The 18,380-nt window shown below is 27.3% G+C and overlaps 1 protein-coding gene across 2 annotated transcripts in view; it reads left to right on the top strand.

Annotated features, from left to right (window-relative positions):
- The first annotated feature begins 7,991 nt into the window (after positions 1-7,991).
- The window catches only part of LOC142328089 (uncharacterized), an 87,299-nt gene continuing 76,910 nt past the window's right edge, over positions 7,992-18,380 (top strand). The window contains exon 1 of one of the 2 annotated variants that reach the window (XR_012757184.1): positions 7,992-8,486. Coding sequence is in view for 1 of the 2 variants with exons in the window: in XM_075371578.1 (XP_075227693.1) it covers positions 8,288-8,486 (199 nt within the window). In the remaining variant the exon portion in view is untranslated. The remainder of the gene's footprint in view (positions 8,487-18,380) is intronic. The other variant, XM_075371578.1, reaches the window with a different exon arrangement.

Consider the following 18,380-nt stretch of genomic DNA (forward strand, 5'->3'; position numbering starts at 1 on the left):
AACTGAGGATCATGTGAAGCAACATTCTCCATTAATTTCTCTTTCTTTTGCCATTTTCTTAACTGTAGTTCTTCATTCTTTCCCTTTGTTTTTGCTTTCTCTCTTTTGATTATCTTTTTATTATTACTAGATTTGTTGGTTTCTTTTTTCTCCTTTAAATGTTGTACCAGTTTTCTGAACATTGTTCTTTTTTGTTATTATTCCTTTAGATATTTTAATTTGTTTTTGGTCTTTTTGAATCATTGAGGTCCATTGATTTCTGTTATTTTTGTTGTAAATTTGGTTGAAGATATGTTTATTTTTGTTGAGCATTCATTCTCATAAGATAGCTAAAGAATTTGGTTATTTTTTTCTGGTGGAATCTGACATTTTCTCAGTTTCACTGTATTTGTAAAAATCTTTTTTCCTTCAGAATTTATATCCATTTTCATTTGTATTTATTGGTCCTAGGATTATGCTTAAAATTTCCCTTTTCTTTTTTTTCTCTTAATTTTTTTTACCAGATTTCAAACTAAAGGTGCTTTCTGGTTTGATTACTGTATCATTTTGTCTGATTCTAGCTTCTATGAGATGTTCCTTTTGTTGTAGATATTTGTTTTTATTTAGTAAGCCAATTCCATTTGATTTGAATTATTCTCCAGATATTTCAATTTCTTGATTTTTCACATTTCAATTGGACAATCTTTGATATTAGTCATTAATTCTGTCTTTTCAAAGGAAATTTTTAGTCCTATTTGCTCTGTGATTTCTTTTACATAGTTTACCATTCTGTTGTTGTTTTTTCACCTACAAAATTAATACCAATTTCAAACCCAATTTTATTTGGTGGTATATTGAAATTTTTTTCTCGAATCACTTAATTTCATGTGTAGTCATGCTGGATGTGCTTGGATTAACCAAAAAAGTGTTTAATGGATATTAAATATTTTATAAATTTGATAGTACTTAGACATGTTTAAAACATTTTTATAATTTTTGAGAACAGTATATTTCTTATATCAGGTTAACTACAACTCCCTTAATTAGGCACCTATAGAAAAGTTTTCAAAATCCTCAAGTTTAAAAAACAGTTAAATTTTTTAAAAGTTATCATATATTTGTATTTTTTATAGATGTTACTATCAATTTCTATTCTCTAATCCTGTGAAGGCCTATCTTGCAATATTATTATTTAGAATTTATTTATTCCCTGCATAGAGTCAGATGCAAAATACATCAATTCTGAATATCATCTAGCTTTTCAGTTGCATTTTTGTTAGAGTATATTGCCATCAAGATTAAAGGGCAAGCCTGAAGAACCACAGTATAAAACAGTATAGACAAGGGTGCCAAAAGCCATTGATAGTTGAAACTTTATGCAGAATTTTCTTTGGTATAATTGATCTGTTTAATATTTATGTTTAATTTCTGTTAATATTTGGAATCTGAGATAATATACCTTGAATGTATGAAAGAGAATGTATTAAAAAGATTTTAATAATTTAGAATTCCAAAAGGCTAATATTGGCTCTCTATTGTTATTCAAATTGAAGTTTCTGCTTCAATATTAATGAAGTAAGATTCTAGATTATCTTACTTCTGCTCTGTTTATTATGAACATATCTTTAAAGTTTCACTTCTTTTTTTTTTTTGTCTTCAGTCATTTGACTGGTTTGATGCAGCTCTCGAAGATTCCCTATCTAGTGCTAGTCGTTTCATTTCAGTATACCCTCTACATCCTACATCCCTAACAATTTGTTTTACATATTCCAAACGTGGCCTGCCTACCAACATTTACCCTATCCATTTCCCTTTTTAAATTTTCTACCCTACCAACCTTTTTTAAGCTTCTAACATTCCATGCTCCGACTCGTAGAATGTTATTTTTTAGTTTTCTGGTGACCCCTTCCTTAGTAGTCCCCACCCGGAGATACGAACGGGGGACTATTTTACCTTCGGAATATTTTACCAAGGAAGGCGCCTCCATTATTGTTATGTGAAAATGCAGAGAGGCACATTTTCTTGGAAAAAAACAGCTGTAGTTTTCCATTCCTTTCAGCTGCGCAGTACTCAGAGGACTGAGTGATGTTGATATGGCCGTTTAAGTCATTGTGACTCATGCCCCTAACAACTACAAAAAGAGCTGCTGCCCTCTTTCAGGAATCATTCCTTAGTCTGGCTCTCAACAGATACCTCTCCGATATGGTTGCACCTTCGGTCCAGCTACTCTGTATCCCTGAGCACTCAAGCCCCCTCACCAACGGCAAGGTCTCATGATTCATAGAGGAGGGTTTCACTTCTAATAAACGAATTTTGTTTAGTTTAAACTTAACCAGGTCTCTGATTAACTCTGCTCTTGAGTGTGTGTGAGCATATATATGAGGATCGTACCTAATTTTTTATTACGATAACTAGTTGGGAGGAAGACTGTCATGGATGGACTGTTTTGATGCCAGTTGCTGCTTAGCAGCTGTGACAGTAAAACATGTGAGTAGTGCTTGTCACTCAAAAATTTTGAGTTTTTCTTGCCATTCAAAATGCCTGAGCAGAGAATCAGCATTAAATTTGGTGACACACAAGTAAAGATAATAAAGAGGATTTAAACAGGTTTTGGTTAAGCTGTGGGTGTTATAAAACAATGGTATCACTGTTGCCAAGTTGGCCGAATGTCTGTCAAAAGTGACGAATGCTCTGATAAACTTTCCACCAGCAAATCATTTAGCAAGTTCAACAGATTGTGATAAATGATCATCAGATAGCAATTAGAGCTTGAAGATAAAGTAGGAATTTTATTCGATTCAGTACAATCAATTTTAATGGAAGATCTTGGGATGCGGTTAGTAGCAGCAAAGTTTTTCCCAAAACTTCTTACTCATGATGAACAAAAGGAAACCAACAGCAAGACATGCTTGCTGGAATGTGCTAATAGTGATCCTGATTTAATGAAAAAAATAATGACGAGATGAAACATGGTTGTATGGCTATAATCTTTGTCAAAGACACAGTCATCCAATTGGAAAAGTCGCAAATTCTGTGTGACAAAAGAAAGCCAGGCAATCATGAAATAATATGAAGGTCTGACAGTCTTTTTTTTATTATCAGGGGATGGTTCATCACTTGTATTCTCATCAAGGACAAACTGTCGATAAAGGTACTGTCGATATAGCTACCTATCCAGAGGAATTCATTTAACATGATGTTGATGTTAACATTGGAAAAGAATTATCTCTCAAGAAAAAATTACAATTAGCTATAAATAAAAAAATTGCCACAAACAATAATAAAAATAAATAAATTTCTCCAAAACCATCAGGCGAGAGACTGAGTTGTTAGAAGATGAAGAACTTCGAGAAACAAATATTTAGAGGAAGTATATCGGTCATTAATAACAGTACCACCAACCAGCGTGGATGCAGAAAGTGCATTTTCAACTGCAGGTAATTTGTGAACAAAAATATGTTCCAGGCTTAATGACAGTTCAATAGATGAATTATGTTTTTTATGATCACATTTCAAAAATAAAGTATTTTTTTTTTTTTTACTTTATTAAAGCAGTTAATAAAGTATTTGTTTTTTTTCCATTAGTAGATATTGTATAATATGCTACACAATGACATCTTTACGTGATATTTACTTTTCTTATTAATAATATATATGTTTTGTTCCTTTGTTGTAATACTGTAATGGTTTATTTTTTGTTTCTAATGTTATAAATTATTATTTTATATTTGTAGATAACAAAATTGTTTATATCTTTATAGGTTATGCTTTTTTGTATAAAATAATAAATATGCAAAGAGACAACTGTATTTTTGTACATTCTTTGAAATTTTGGCTCCAGTGTTCTGGTACAATGTTTAAAAAATACTGAATACCAGTAATGTATTTTTGGTCTTACAATTACTACCTGCACCTAATAGAATTCACCTAAACTGTCACATTAAAGGTTTTATCATATTTTTTTATTCTAATCCATTAATTTAACTTCATTCAAATCCATTAATTACACTTAAATTTATCTAACCAATTATTAGGCTAACCAGTTATTTTCTACCAGTTATTAGTTATTTATTATTTTTTCTACCAGTCATTAGGCAGTAAATTCCAACTAATAAAAATCCTTGTTTTTTACTTTATCTGTACCTGTATCTGGCCTATTTTCTTGTTTTCCAATTTATTTTAATAACTATTTACCGTAATCTCTCTTCTCTACCATCTCCCGTTACAAATTATCCTTTTGCTCTTGAATTTGTTTCATTGGAATTCTGTTTGCCACTCTATATCAATTAGTGGCAGATGCTGGTTGGTTAGCCACTAAATTGGGACTCAGTGAGGTGGTAACTCTGCCATGTGGAACTGTTGTTTTTATATAAACAATCAAACTGGTGTCTGGGTTATACATCTGTTAAAACTTGGCCTCCTAATCTTCTTAAAATGTAGGTATGAGATTGCTAACATGTATTAGACATGAGTACAAACTGCAGATTGTTCTAAACAGCTCATTATTTTTTGCATTAAGCAGTGCTGCTTATATACAGAACAATCAGCTAATCCTTCAGTATTAACTAAGCATTATTCTAAAATTAAATATTACCTTAAAAGTCTGGTTTAAGTGCATAATTTTATATAATATCTTGTAGCTGATAGTTAATTTGTTATCAGAGTCAATACATCTTATTTACTTGAAGTGGGCATTAATAAATAATGTAACCATGGTGGTAAAATTATTTATTAACATTTTACTTAGTTTGCTGTTGGATTGTGGGAAATAAGTGAATGAACTCTGGTGGAAATCCTGAAAACTGAATTGAAGGAATGGTCCTACCTACAGCTAGAATTTTGAAATCTTATGAAAAGGCAATTTACTATCTTAAATTGCCCAGCAAGTTAGTTTAAATGAAAAGGGTTGTTTGTTGTTTTATATAACATAGGGTTAATACTTAACAATGGTAAGGGAAATATATCAAGTTGAGGTGTGATTACTATACAGAAGTTGAACATTGATAAAGAGATAAAATTTTAATGTTTAGACTTTCATGTGAAGTAATGAGATTAGAAACCGGCATGTGAAACACTGAAGAAGGAGATATATAGCAGATGAAGAGAAGGGTGAGTGATGATAGATAGGCAGATAAATTTGAGCGTGTAATTAAGATTGTATGGGAAAAAGGTGATACAGATGGAAATTTTAGGAAGGAGAGAAGGTAGACCTATCAGCAGCTGGAAGATTGCTATCGGTAACTATTGAAGGAAATTATGGTTAGAGATAATTTTTACTTATTCTAGGTACCTAAAGAGAACTGATCATAAGCTATAGAAGTAAAATGAGATAGAATGCTGTGCACAAGAGCTACTAAAAAATTTGGTTTTTGTTTGGCTGTTGAAAATAAATCCATAGCCACAAGCAACCTATAATCTTTTGTATACATCCATCTTCAGTACTTTCTGTTACTCAATAAAACACAGAATCTGTTTACATTCCACTAACTGAGGTAAAATAGTACATAGATTTGTAAGAAAAACTTAGATAACCCAAATCCATTGATGATTGTTATGTTAATAATAATATTATTGCAATGGGTAATGTTTTGAGATATTGGTGCTAAAACTTTGGACAGGTGCTTTCTTTAAAACATACTGAAAAGTATTTACAGGCTTTAACTAAATTTAAAGTTATGGACCATAAGGTAATTTTGCTGAAGAGACTTCATGAAACCTGTAATAATGTTAGTTGAATTTTGAAACTGAAAATTCTTCAGAGGTCAATCCAAACCTAATTGCTCAATTTGGTGTTGTCAACTAGCGACTGAGTTCTTTCAATAAGGATCTGGTTTCATTGTATGTTAAGTGCTAAATATTTGTGACAACTATGTGAAGAAGTTGTATAGATAATAGACAACTAATATATAAAATTAATTTTTTTTTTTTTTTTTTTTTTTTATCAGCTGCCATTCAGAAGTCAATTTTGGAGCATCCCAATGTATAAAAGATTTTTACCTCTTCCCCACTAACAACATTCACAGTGGTGCTGTCTAAAAAACCTGTACTGGGTAATTAACCTTTAGTTAATTACACCATTAACTGTTTACATTCATTTCTAATGAAAATTTACTACTATTATTTTACATGGATGTAAAAAAAGTGAATTTTTAGTTCTAACATTAAAAAGAAACCTAAAAAAAAATTACGTGGAATAAAGTACATAACAAGCATGTAATTGATGAATTAAAATTAACACAACTGTAGGAGAGCTTCTAGCAATAAGGTTTTTTCTAAAGTTTCTTAGCATATTAATCATATAATATTTATGATAATATAATATTTACACAAAAGCATTTATTATGAAAATAGAAATCTTTCAAAATTGTTTGATATAATACATGTCAATCAAACTCAATTTTTCAATTTGGTACACAAAGTTACATGCAGGAACTGACATTTTTCAAAAATATGTTCAACCCAGTGTTACAGGCTGCTGTAAAATAATTAAGGAAACCAGGTTTAAATTGTATAGGACAAGAGCCTAACATGTTTTTTTATGATTTCCTCAATTTTGGATGTTTGCATCATTTTTTATCAATGTGGATATACATAAAAGTGTTTACATTATATATTTAAATATTTTCTGATTATCTTTCAAGCAGTATAAATTACAGACCACACAACATTTTGCCTCTGTATCGGTTGCACATCATTTGTTTCTTATTTAAAACTTATTACATGACAAAAATGCAGTACAACACTTGCAACAAAAAATATTTATAGATCAACTATATTCATTAAAAAAAAAATGTATTAGTAGTGTGAAAATGTTAGACACTTTCAAATTAGTAGAAAATTTTCTTTTCAAAGAGCTAATTTCAGGAACACTTAAGTGGGAGTACTGTATACTATGAAGACCTTTGAAAGAAGTAGTTTATTATTTAAAAAGTGATTTGTTCACTATTTATTATCTTCTTTTGTCTTATTATTGAATAAGAATAATCTGTCCTTAACCTTACTGGGCCCTACCTTTAAGATGGAAATAAACCTAACTTTGTATGACAAAAACTTCTATATTAGATATAGTTTTAACAATTTGAAAATAGATTAAATTGAATAAATAAGGCCCATACACTTATGTTAAAAATAAAGTTAATTGGTGCCCTTCCACCATTCTAACACTACCTCATTGTAGATTGCAACTGATTTTTTAATGGCAGGATTCCATAAATTTAGAAAATTGTATTTTTATCTACGAGTAAAAAAAAAGATTATATAGATTTTAATTACTGTACTGTGCAGTTAAATTGTGTTTTGTCAGAGGTTTATTCACTGTATTTTCAAATGTACAAAAAAATGAATATGTGGGTTGCAGATATTTTATTACAATGAAATACAGTAAATGAGACCTCATTCTGAGATCAATAAACTGGCCGCTTACACTGGTTTGTTTGAAATGCTTCAGTTATTGTACCTTTATATGATTTAATACTTTTATGAACGGCTATAATTGAGTAACTTTTAAATTTATTAAAAATACTGCATCGATTTAACTCGCATTTTTCAAATTGACTGCACAACTAAACTTACAAACTAGGTAGTCAGTGGAGTTTAATTAGTACGTAATATGACGGTTGAATACGCCCGCTATTATTTTATCTGTGCCGCCTCGAGCTGTAAGCATCAGTAGATAATGTTTATTGAGGTACTACGATTGTTTATTAAGAAACAGAACTAGCTAATGTACAGTTCGTAACGTTCATACTTTTAATTAAAACTAATAAAGTGCTCGAAGCATTTCCTAAGGACTATAAACAAAACTGAATGTTAATTTCGTTGTAATTATGGTACGTGCCTTGTCTGGTTAATAGTTGTCTGTTCGTCCGTCCTTGACATGATTAAAAATATTTCGCACAAAATTGGCAAATACATTTGTTTTCATTAAATTAACTAAATTTTTAAAAGTAATATGAGTAATTTATTTTTTAATTAACTCTAAATTCAAACTGTTGATTAATTATAAATCTACAATTAGTGGGATTTTTCCGCGAACAAGTGTCCAATTAAATGTCCACATGAGGGTACAGGACTACCGACACAAGCTTTGTCTACAAGCAGGTCAGCTGAGGATAACAGATGTTCAGGTTCTCCAATATGGCTGCTTTTAAAATTTTACGGTAGGGTAAACCGCGAGTGAAAGAAGACAGGTTAAATTACCGGTGTATTTTACATATTTTGAGTGTTATGTGTAGATATTAACATGTACCCAAAGGTAGATTTATTAATTTTTTTGTATTTTTCGGCAATGATATGTTGGTAAGCAATAATGAGCAAAGAGGCAAGCATAAAATCTCAGCCACTGTTACGAGAATTGGAACCGACCTTGAGTACTGGCTCCGTGCAGTCTTGTTTTCGAAATCGGAACGAAAACGTAAAGAATTGTTTAAATAGAAGAGTTTCATTCGCAGAAGACGAAAAAGATGTAGTTACTGGATTTTTAGAACCGGCTAACCCATGGGAATATGGTAAGATAACTGCTGCGATATTAGGTCTTACTGTAATTAGTTGTATTGTTTATCATTGAATTTTTTTTTGTGTCGATTCAAAATTAAAAAAGGCGCTTAATTTAATAATGTAATTTTATTTCTTCATAGATTAAGTTTTTGTTTGAAGAAACTTGTCCTGACTAATTTTAGTTGAATAATAATTCAATTTCGTTCATTTTTAATACCATATTGCTTTTAAAGCAAAGAAGTCAGAAGTCTTATGTAAATACTAGTCGTTAAGTTTTCGAAATGGTTTTTAATTTTGAGTTTTGCACTACATTATTTATTTTTCGTAGGTTGAAATAAATTAGTGAGAAGTACAATATTTTATTGCAGTTATATTAATTATTTCAGTATCTTTAATTTTCTCTAGTTGCTCATTATGACTATTAAAATCTTTGTTTTTAGAATCCATTATTTACGTTAAGTTAGGCTATTATTATTTTCTTTTGATAACCAGATAAATGAATTTGTTTGTCATAAATACTTTACCTTCTGTGTTAAATTTTAAATTTGTGTTTTTGAGGCATTAGTAAGTTTATTAGCAGTTTAATTATTGTTTATATACGTAATATTTAATGATCACTTGTTTTTAGAAGATATTTTGCTAATAAGATATCATCTCATTCAAATGCATATTTTTTGGTTAAAAAAGTTTGCTTTTTAATTTTATTAGTATTTGGTATTATTAATTATGATTTCGTTAATTAGATGAAATTTTGTTATGAAGATTTCTAATTTAAAAATTATAATTTAACTTTTTAATTTTTTGTTACAATATTGTAATTTAGTCAATCCTGTGAACTGTTATTTTGTTTTTTTATTTTTCTTGTGTACTCGCATTCCAAGTATTTACTAACAGTTTCATTAATAAATCAGCTAGAAACCTTTACTGTAGGTTTACTAATCATTAGCGTTTATATTAATGTAAGATGTTAATATTAATAATATTGCTTTATTTTTAAAAAAATCATTTTTTTATTCTTATGGATTTTAAATATGGTATGTTTACTATAAAAATAATCTTTTTTGAAAACTTTGATTTTTATTAAAATTATATATTGTTTTTTAATGAAAACCTTTTATGTAATATCTTTCATTCAGCTGATAAATGTCTAAATTCCTTTTAATAATAGATTACTTATTTATACTTACTACTGATGTTCTTTTATTTTAAGAATTCGCATTGGCATTGTTCCAGTGGTTTTATGTCATTAAGTATTTCTTTTTTTTTTGATCCAGAAAATGTTTATTAGATTTCTGATTCTGGCTTATTTTTATGGGCGTATAAATCAGTTTAATATTTTTGTACCAATTAATTCACATTTATCTGATAATCATTGTATTATAATACATTAGACTTCATGAATGAATTTACAGAGAGGTAGTTAGTAATTTTTATATTTTACTAATATTGTGTACCAGTTACCTGGATTGTTATAAATTAAAAATGTGTAGGTTTTGTTGTACATGATGAATATCTTATGTTATTGAATTGTGAAAATTTTAATGTTAATTCAGTCGACACCTCATTAGGCTGATATTTTGTTATTATTTATTTATTTTAGTTAAATTTCATTTTGCTGTTACTAAAAGCTGGCAATTCTCTCAAGGTAGTTGTATTTAAATACTTGTTTGATGAACATCTGACTTTATCTGCTCTCACATTAATTTGTATTTTGGGAATTTTTGTTCTATTCTTGCTTACCATGTTTTGTTAGTGATGTTTTTAGTGGTTGTTGCTTACTTAGAAGAATCTTTGTGTGATATCAAGCTGAAAAGTATTTCAGTCAAAATTTGAACAAATGCACAATCATTATTTTGAGAGATATTTTGTGTTTTACCTGTTGTATGTTACTATTCAGGATAATTAAAAAATCAGTTATTAATCATAAATTATTCTAGTGGGTTGTTTTTATATGTTAGTATAAGTGTATATATGCATTTTAACATTTCTGCGATCATATTCTTATGATTTTGTGCTGAAATTAGTGAGGTTGTTTATTTATATTGATTAGTAAGGTTAGTTTTTCATTATTTTTAATTTTCAAGTTGTATTTGCCGTAGGAGGTTATTCAGTACAAAAAAAAACTATCCATATAAAGTTTGGTAATAGTAACAATCAAGTTATAGTGGGCTATTACTTCAAAATTTATGCGAGTGATAAAAGATTTGTTATAAGTAGTCACATTGTATTGCATTTTATATCCATTTGGATTCCTTTGGTTTAAATTTTTAAAATAGGAAGCCCAAAAGTCACCTTACCCATTAAATTAGCTGTTATACAATTCCTAAGTGGCAAAAAGAATTCTGACAGCTCTGCAGCCATAGTTACCATCCTATTTGGCATCATTAAAGAATTGGCTGCTTTGCTCATTATAAAACTACCCTTTTCATGCTTCCCTCAGGACATTTATTCAATTAAATGTAAGGAAAGAGGTGATCACTTACATGGTCTGATCTGAGTAGTTTACTGGCTTGCCTCACTTGTGTAATGTAAATTGGTAAGAGTGCAATAATCCCAAAATTCTACTACATCTTATGTATATAAATAAAATTAGATAGTTTACTGTTACACAGGCTAGTCAGCATATTTCATAGTACATTTAATGGTTTAAGAATTATATGATTTCTTTATTTTCCTTAGTATGAATGAATGCACTATTCTTAAGAGAGAAGCCTGAATGAGGCTTTATAAAAATTAATTTCATATTTTTATAAATAATTCTAAATAACAATTTTACAGAAGGTTAAATTGTTTTTAATTTGCATAGTTTATGTATTTAAAAAAAAACTTAATTGAAATCAGTTTTATTTTATGAGAAAATAGTTATTTATGTATTTTACAAATTAGACCACATTTTCATTATTATTACTTATAAATATTACTTAAAGTATAACTTTGTTGTTAATCAATGAAAATTATGCAAAGATGTAATTTTATTGACAGTTTAACCAAATTTAAAATTTAGTGATAGTTATCTGTGGCACTATTATTGCTGAAAGTTTCAGTTCTGGAAATTTTTTAGGATGTGTTAAAAAATTATGTAAGTTTTAAGTTTTGTATTTTTGAGTGTATATTCCATATTCCAGATTTATGTGATTTTCCTATACACTTTTTCAAATTTTTTGGATACTTCTTTTTATGAGGTGGTTGACAAATGCTGATGATGCTACTCTTTTAGTGCCTATTTATATGTTCATTTTATTTTTATTCAAAATAGCATTTTGTTTGCTCAATGTAGAATTATCTGGTATCAGAGTACAGTCTTACATTGCATTGTGTTTTGTGGTTGGTTCCATATATGAAGGCTTTTTTTTATGAAATAGATACAATTTTTTATGTCTCCTGTTAATATTTATATGTTAAAATCATATTCATTTGCCAGTATTTCTAGAGCTAGTTGATTTTAACAAAATTAAATTTTTTGGGTGTTAACTCTTGGTTAATTTAAGAGAATTGAATAATTGCTTGCTTAAAGATTTATAATTTCATTATTCAAATCCAGGTATTCCAGGGATAGATATTCTTAAGATCTAACTAATTTCAAATGGACCAAAAATGTTGTTTTAAATTATTTGTAGGTTTATAACTACTGCCTGGTGTTTATAATGACTTAACTTGAACAATTATTACTTCCTTGTACGGTACAAGGAAGTATTGTAGTTGTAAAAAATTTTGGTTTTCAAATTTCAACAGAAATATCCATTTTGACCATCCCTGAACCTATTTTGACTAGTTTCAGTGAAAATAAAAAAAAATGGATTTTGGGCTCTGCAGTAATAAGCCCTCATTGAGAGCTTTTCAATAATATATCATAAGTGGTAAGTACCAATGAAAATATGTGTTTTCATTGGTTCCAGACAAATATTTGGCTCTTACTAGGGGAAGGCACATCAGTTCGAATCCAACTTCCTTTTTTAACCCTCTTTTTAATTTAACTTATTGATTTATTAATATAATAATTAACCTCTGATTGTAAAAAAAAATTTCACAATAAAAATAATTCAATAATAACAGAAATTTTTTTTTTTTAAATCAGAAGTTATTAGTGAAATAAAATTTTATGCATTTTTCCTTTTTAAAAAAATGTGTATGTGTAATTTAGGTGTACAAGGAAATCATGTAGTGTCCACAACAGTTTTTTTTAGTGGGTTGAAAAGTGGTTTATGGTGTTTTGATATTTTTTGAGGTCTTTATGAGTTTTGGTTTTGAAAATGATCTTACATCAGTTTAATTTCTCCAATTTTTTGTAGTACTAGTATGTTTTTGCTTCCATACGGAAGTTGTTTTATATTAAAGTAAATTTTTTCCTTGATAATTTTAAAATATGTAATTAATACAGTATTTGTTTTTATATACTTAAAGTGTTTAAAAATAACATATCAAGTGATATGTAGGAGTCTAGTTATTATTTTAAAGAAGAGTGTTATGTAGAGAGTAATAAAATAGAGTTGTATGATGATGTTTAATTTAAGTATAATTCTGATATTTAAATGGTTACAGTATTAATAGAATGCTTAATAGACCTTTCTTAATTTGTTTCTTTTGTGTAGACTACAATTAAAAGAATGGGATATTAAGCAAAATGTTTTGTTTAAAATTAAAAGTCGCCAAACAACACTTTTTAATTTTGTATGTGCACTTTTGTTTGTAATATCAAGTTAATAAAATTTATTATAGAATTTCTTTTGTTAAAGTTTAACGATCACTTTTTATTATTAATAACTGTTAAATTAGTCTAGCTGTTTGATTTATTATAACTGTTTTTTTTTTTGTGATTACAGCAGGCTGTATTTTATTTCATACCTTCATATCAGAATTTTTGTTTCTTGTCAATATTAGTTACTTTTTATTTACATGTCATCCAATATTGGTGTGATTGTTTCTTTTTGTTTGCTATAATCATTATGTGAATGCACATATATATATATTTTTTCTTATATTTTTTCAAAATCTATTTTTTCCTTGATAAAAATTAAGTAGTATAAACATCCATATTTTAGTTTTTAAATATGTAAATATTTTGTTTGTACTTTATGGTGTATATTGACTACTGTCAAAGAAATGTGTAACTGCTTACATTATACTTTGCATTAAAACACGTGAACCTATTAATATTATCTTTAATCTATGTTTAAAAAATACATACATTTACATTACAGCAGTAATTAAGTATAATTTTATGAAAGTAATTACCATTTAAAAAAATAGTAAAATAACTTTTAAGATGTTTGTTATTCTTACGAAAGTTACAGAATTTTTGAAATTTGTTTAATCTGGGCTGGAAGCACCATTAGTTATACTATAATTTAATTTCACTAATTAATTATATCATAATTTTTTTTTTAAATAAATATGAGTTTTATATCTTTACATTTTCAAAATTTTACTCCTTTGGTTGCTTTTGTTTTTGCTTATTCATTAAGTCGCAAATGGATTGTCACCTAAATAGTATCCAAGATAAGATTTTATGAGGAATAAGATCTAGATATAGAGATAAGGATCTAAATCTCCCTATTAACCAACTTGGTCTTTAGTTTGGCTGAAGTATGCCAGCTGGAAGATATCAACTTGGTGCCACAGATGAAACCAGGGCAGTGGCTGATGCAGTCCAGCTTTTGTACTTTGAAGAAAGAGAGGGAAAGTGAAAAAATGTAGAACATGGTAGTTGTCCATTATATTCAGGAACTGATGAATTTCTTAATCAGGACTTTAAAATTATATCAATAAAATTATTAGGTGATTAATTAGTTGAGATGAAAAATACTTTAAATGTTTCTTGGTTAAGAAAGTAGAGTAGTTGATAAAATTTGTTTCTATTTAGATTTTTCTTGTTATCTGATTTTATAGAAAATCGAGCTGATTACAAAATGTATAAAATAGCATGTGATGTTTAGAGCTTAAACACAGATTTATCCAATTACTCCATTAATTTGTTAATGTTATTATTTCCTATTCAGTATATAAATTGTATGTACTTAGGAGGAAGGCAGATGACCTTCATATGCCTACCTTGCCAAATATATAAAATCAGGCTTTTTTAATTATAATTTGTGTACTACTTTTTTGGAATTGGGCTATGTAGGTTTTGGAGATACTGTGGTTGAAAGAGTAAGATGTATTCCACTTTAATCTGTGTAGATTTATAAAGTTCATAAAGACGTTCATAATATATGTTTATTACACTTTTAATAATTTGGTTTCAAGTTTCTGTTTTATTTGTTTATTTTACTTTTTATTCAATTTTGTTCTTTTCTTTTGTATTTAGATTCATTATTTTTTGCCTTTCTTATATTAAGAAAACAAATTCGTTCATTTTAAATTATTTAATTCTATTGCAACATCCTTTTCAAATACTTTTCAGTTTGTTATATAATTCATAATATATATATATATATATATATTTCTGTTTATTATCTTTTGCATTTATCCAGGTTAATTCTTTGCTAAAAATTTGCATAATAATTTATTAATTTATGTTTATAAACTTTTTTTTTAACTTAAAAATCTTCTTTTTTCATTTTGCAATTGTTTTGTACTAGTTATTCTTATTGTATTTATATTAATCTTTTTTTGTTCATAAATACTTTATATTGTTTCTTTTCAAATGTACTTTTTTAAATTTAAATTTTCATTTATTTATTTTTTGACCTTCGCTTTGGACACGTGTTAAAAATGTATTAACTATGTTTTAAAATTTTAAAACAATTTTAATAATTATAAAATTATAATAATATATTCTCACTAATTTGTGCTTCATTCTATTGATGAAAAATGATTTTTAACTTACTTTCTTAGTTATATACTTAATATTGTTAAATATAATATTAATGTTGGTTGTTAGTGTGTTTAAAATATTGTGAAAGAATAGAAATACCATTTAATCAACAAAAAAAAATTATGTTTTGAAAAATGTATAATTTTTATTTGCATCTCTTTAAACAATTAATAGAATCATAGTTTTAGTTTAATACCTGGGTATTTATGATTCATTATTAAAATTGTTAGCTTTTGAGTTAACTTAAGCACTCTAATTTTCTGCTGAATCCCCAAGCCTATTTACTAGTTAAATTCACAATTACAGCATTATTTATTTAACACTCGATTAAAATTGGATAATATTGTGTACAAACTATATTACTTGACCCAGTATCACCAATATATGCTGCTGATTTATCAAGTATTCAGTACATGCGTGCCATCTTGATTTCAGAATAAATTATTGGAAAGTTTAAAACCGACCTTTTTTGCCTGTCAGGTCTTATTGTGCAACCACTAAAGTGGAATCAGAGTTCCCTGGATTGGTGGTCTATAGTCAGTCCTCCTGTCAAGTAAAACCTAGAAGAAGAATGCACCAGCTCCATCATTGAGGTCCCCGCATCCTCAACATGAAGGATGTTGCAAGGTCTGAGCTATTCGTACTGAAAGTAGAAAAGGATGTGCAGAGAGTAAGGAAAAGAGATGGTTTGAAAGAATGAGCTAGCTACTCATTGGATTAGTTTACCATTTTGCATAGGATTCAAAAAATGTATTTACTTTAAAAAATTGTTTAACCGTACCTAAATTTGCTTTCAACCACAGGATGTCAAGAAGAGCAATCAGTTCTGTAAGTTTCTCCCCATTTCTTTTTCACATTAAGTTAATTTATGCTACTTTTTGCCAAAAATTTTCCATTTACAATTGTATTTGATATTAATTTTGAAAATAAAATTAGTTTTACTTCTCCACTTAATTGTAATAATACTATATAAATGATGGATATTTCTCATGTCATTCATTAATTTGTTTAGTTTTTACTGTGTATTTACATTTGATTTTAAATGCACGGTAAATTCTTATACAAAATAAAACTGGCAACTGGTTTTTTTTATATGTGGTTTGGGAGATTATTTATTTGTTTACCTCTAAAAATGGAAATGAAAGAAAACACTAATTTTCATTCTTCAAGTTTTACTTTTATTGTATTATTTAAATCTGCCTCTTAGAAACATTTCTGTGATTTTTTATTAGCAGAGAATTTGATGTACGACTTGTTTTAATAAAATTAATATAAGATAATGCAACCATTTTTTATATCCTCATAAAGATGTGTGAATGTCTATTATATTTTTAAATATTATTTTTTCTCAGGCTTTTTTTTAGTATGCTGCATTCTTTAGCTGTATTTAGAAAGTATTTGATATTTATCCATTTCCTGAGGTATGGACAAATAAAGTTTATATATATATATATATTATATTATATATATAATTTTTTTTTTCATTTCTTTCTGCTATTGATATTGTTTCTGCTATTGTTTTTATTTCTTTGTTGCTTTTTTCAAGTATAATGCACTTTTCATTCTTGGGAAGATAGGTAAACACTTCCATAGTTATTCTCAACTGAAGGTACTTAAAAATGTCATCTTTTAGCTTTTTGGGAAAATTTCAGAAAATTAAAAAAAAGTTCTTTTTATTTTTAAATATCAGTACTCAAAATTTTGTCATTTTTAACCTGTTTTGAGTCCTACTTATAATTGGCATGCATAATTTTAAAGCTACTTCTGTTTTAAGCAAAGGATAGTTTACATTCCCCATAATATTGTCTTAATGGTAGAAAAATGCCATTTTGAAATGATGTTAGTCATGTGTGTTATTGAGAAACATTGGAAAAGTTTCATGTTATAATCGTGCCCGTATAGACTCTTCATGATTTTAACAGCGCTTAATATGAAGTATTTTTGTAAATAACATTTTATTATTATTTTGACAGTGATTATTTTTATGTATTATAATTAATATAATTTAATTATAAATTGTAATTAACGTATAATGAAATAGTATTATTCATTTTTAAATTAATGCTTAAATCTTATTGTATAAAAGATTCTCAGAGCATTTGCAGATTTATTGTAATTTTTAATGATGATGATGATGATGAGAAAGACTGGATAATTTTCACTAAATGCATTGTACTTCTTTATTAAAACAATTATATTCATTTTATGATGCAAGATTTTCCTTATACTATAAATAATGTATGTAAATTTTAATTACTCTACTGTATTAAATTGTATATCACTTTTAACTTCATAGTAATAAAAAGCATTACTCGGTAACATATTATATTTTTAAATATTAACTTAAAATTCCTTTTAAAAAAATCATTCCATACTTGCTTTGTTTCTTTTTTTTTCAAGTTATTTGTTGTTTTTTTTTATAATTCATTGTACACTTTTTTATCAAAATCGCATTGTAGCTTATTCCAAGTTAAGGATTTAAAAAATTAAATTAGATAACTCTGTAACTAAAAAAAAAGTTATCTAAATCTTTTCTTTATTCTTATTTAACATTTTAAAGTTTATTAAGAATACATGAAGTAGATTTGTTTAAATTAGTTCTTTTACTTAATAACTACAGATATAAAGACTTAAAGGTCTTGTAGTCAGTTTATACAAATTAGTGATTTTATTTAAAAACCAATTAAGAGAACATATATAGATTGTTTAGTTATCACATTGTTTTAATAACATTAATCTTATTGAATGAAAATTTTTAGGAGTTTATTAGTTAAGATTGTGTATTCATTTTTTTAATGTTAGGATCGATTATATAAATCTTTAATGAAACTGCTTATTTACAAACCATATCTTCTGGATTTTTATCGGCTTGGTAAATACAGATACAGTAATGAGTTTTGCTAAATGGTTATTGCGATTTTATTAAAAAGAGAAATTATTCACAAAATAAAATGTATAAAATTTCATATTCTGGTAGTTCAAAAAAAATCATCGCTAAATAAAAGAGAATTGATAAAAGTAAAAATGCATATTTATTCAGAAATTAATTTAAATAAATATGAAAGAATTATTAACAATAAAAAGTTAAGAT

The sequence above is a fragment of the Lycorma delicatula genome, chromosome 7 (assembly GCF_047948215.1).
Source record: "Lycorma delicatula isolate Av1 chromosome 7, ASM4794821v1, whole genome shotgun sequence".
Lineage (NCBI taxonomy): Eukaryota > Metazoa > Arthropoda > Insecta > Hemiptera > Fulgoridae > Lycorma > Lycorma delicatula.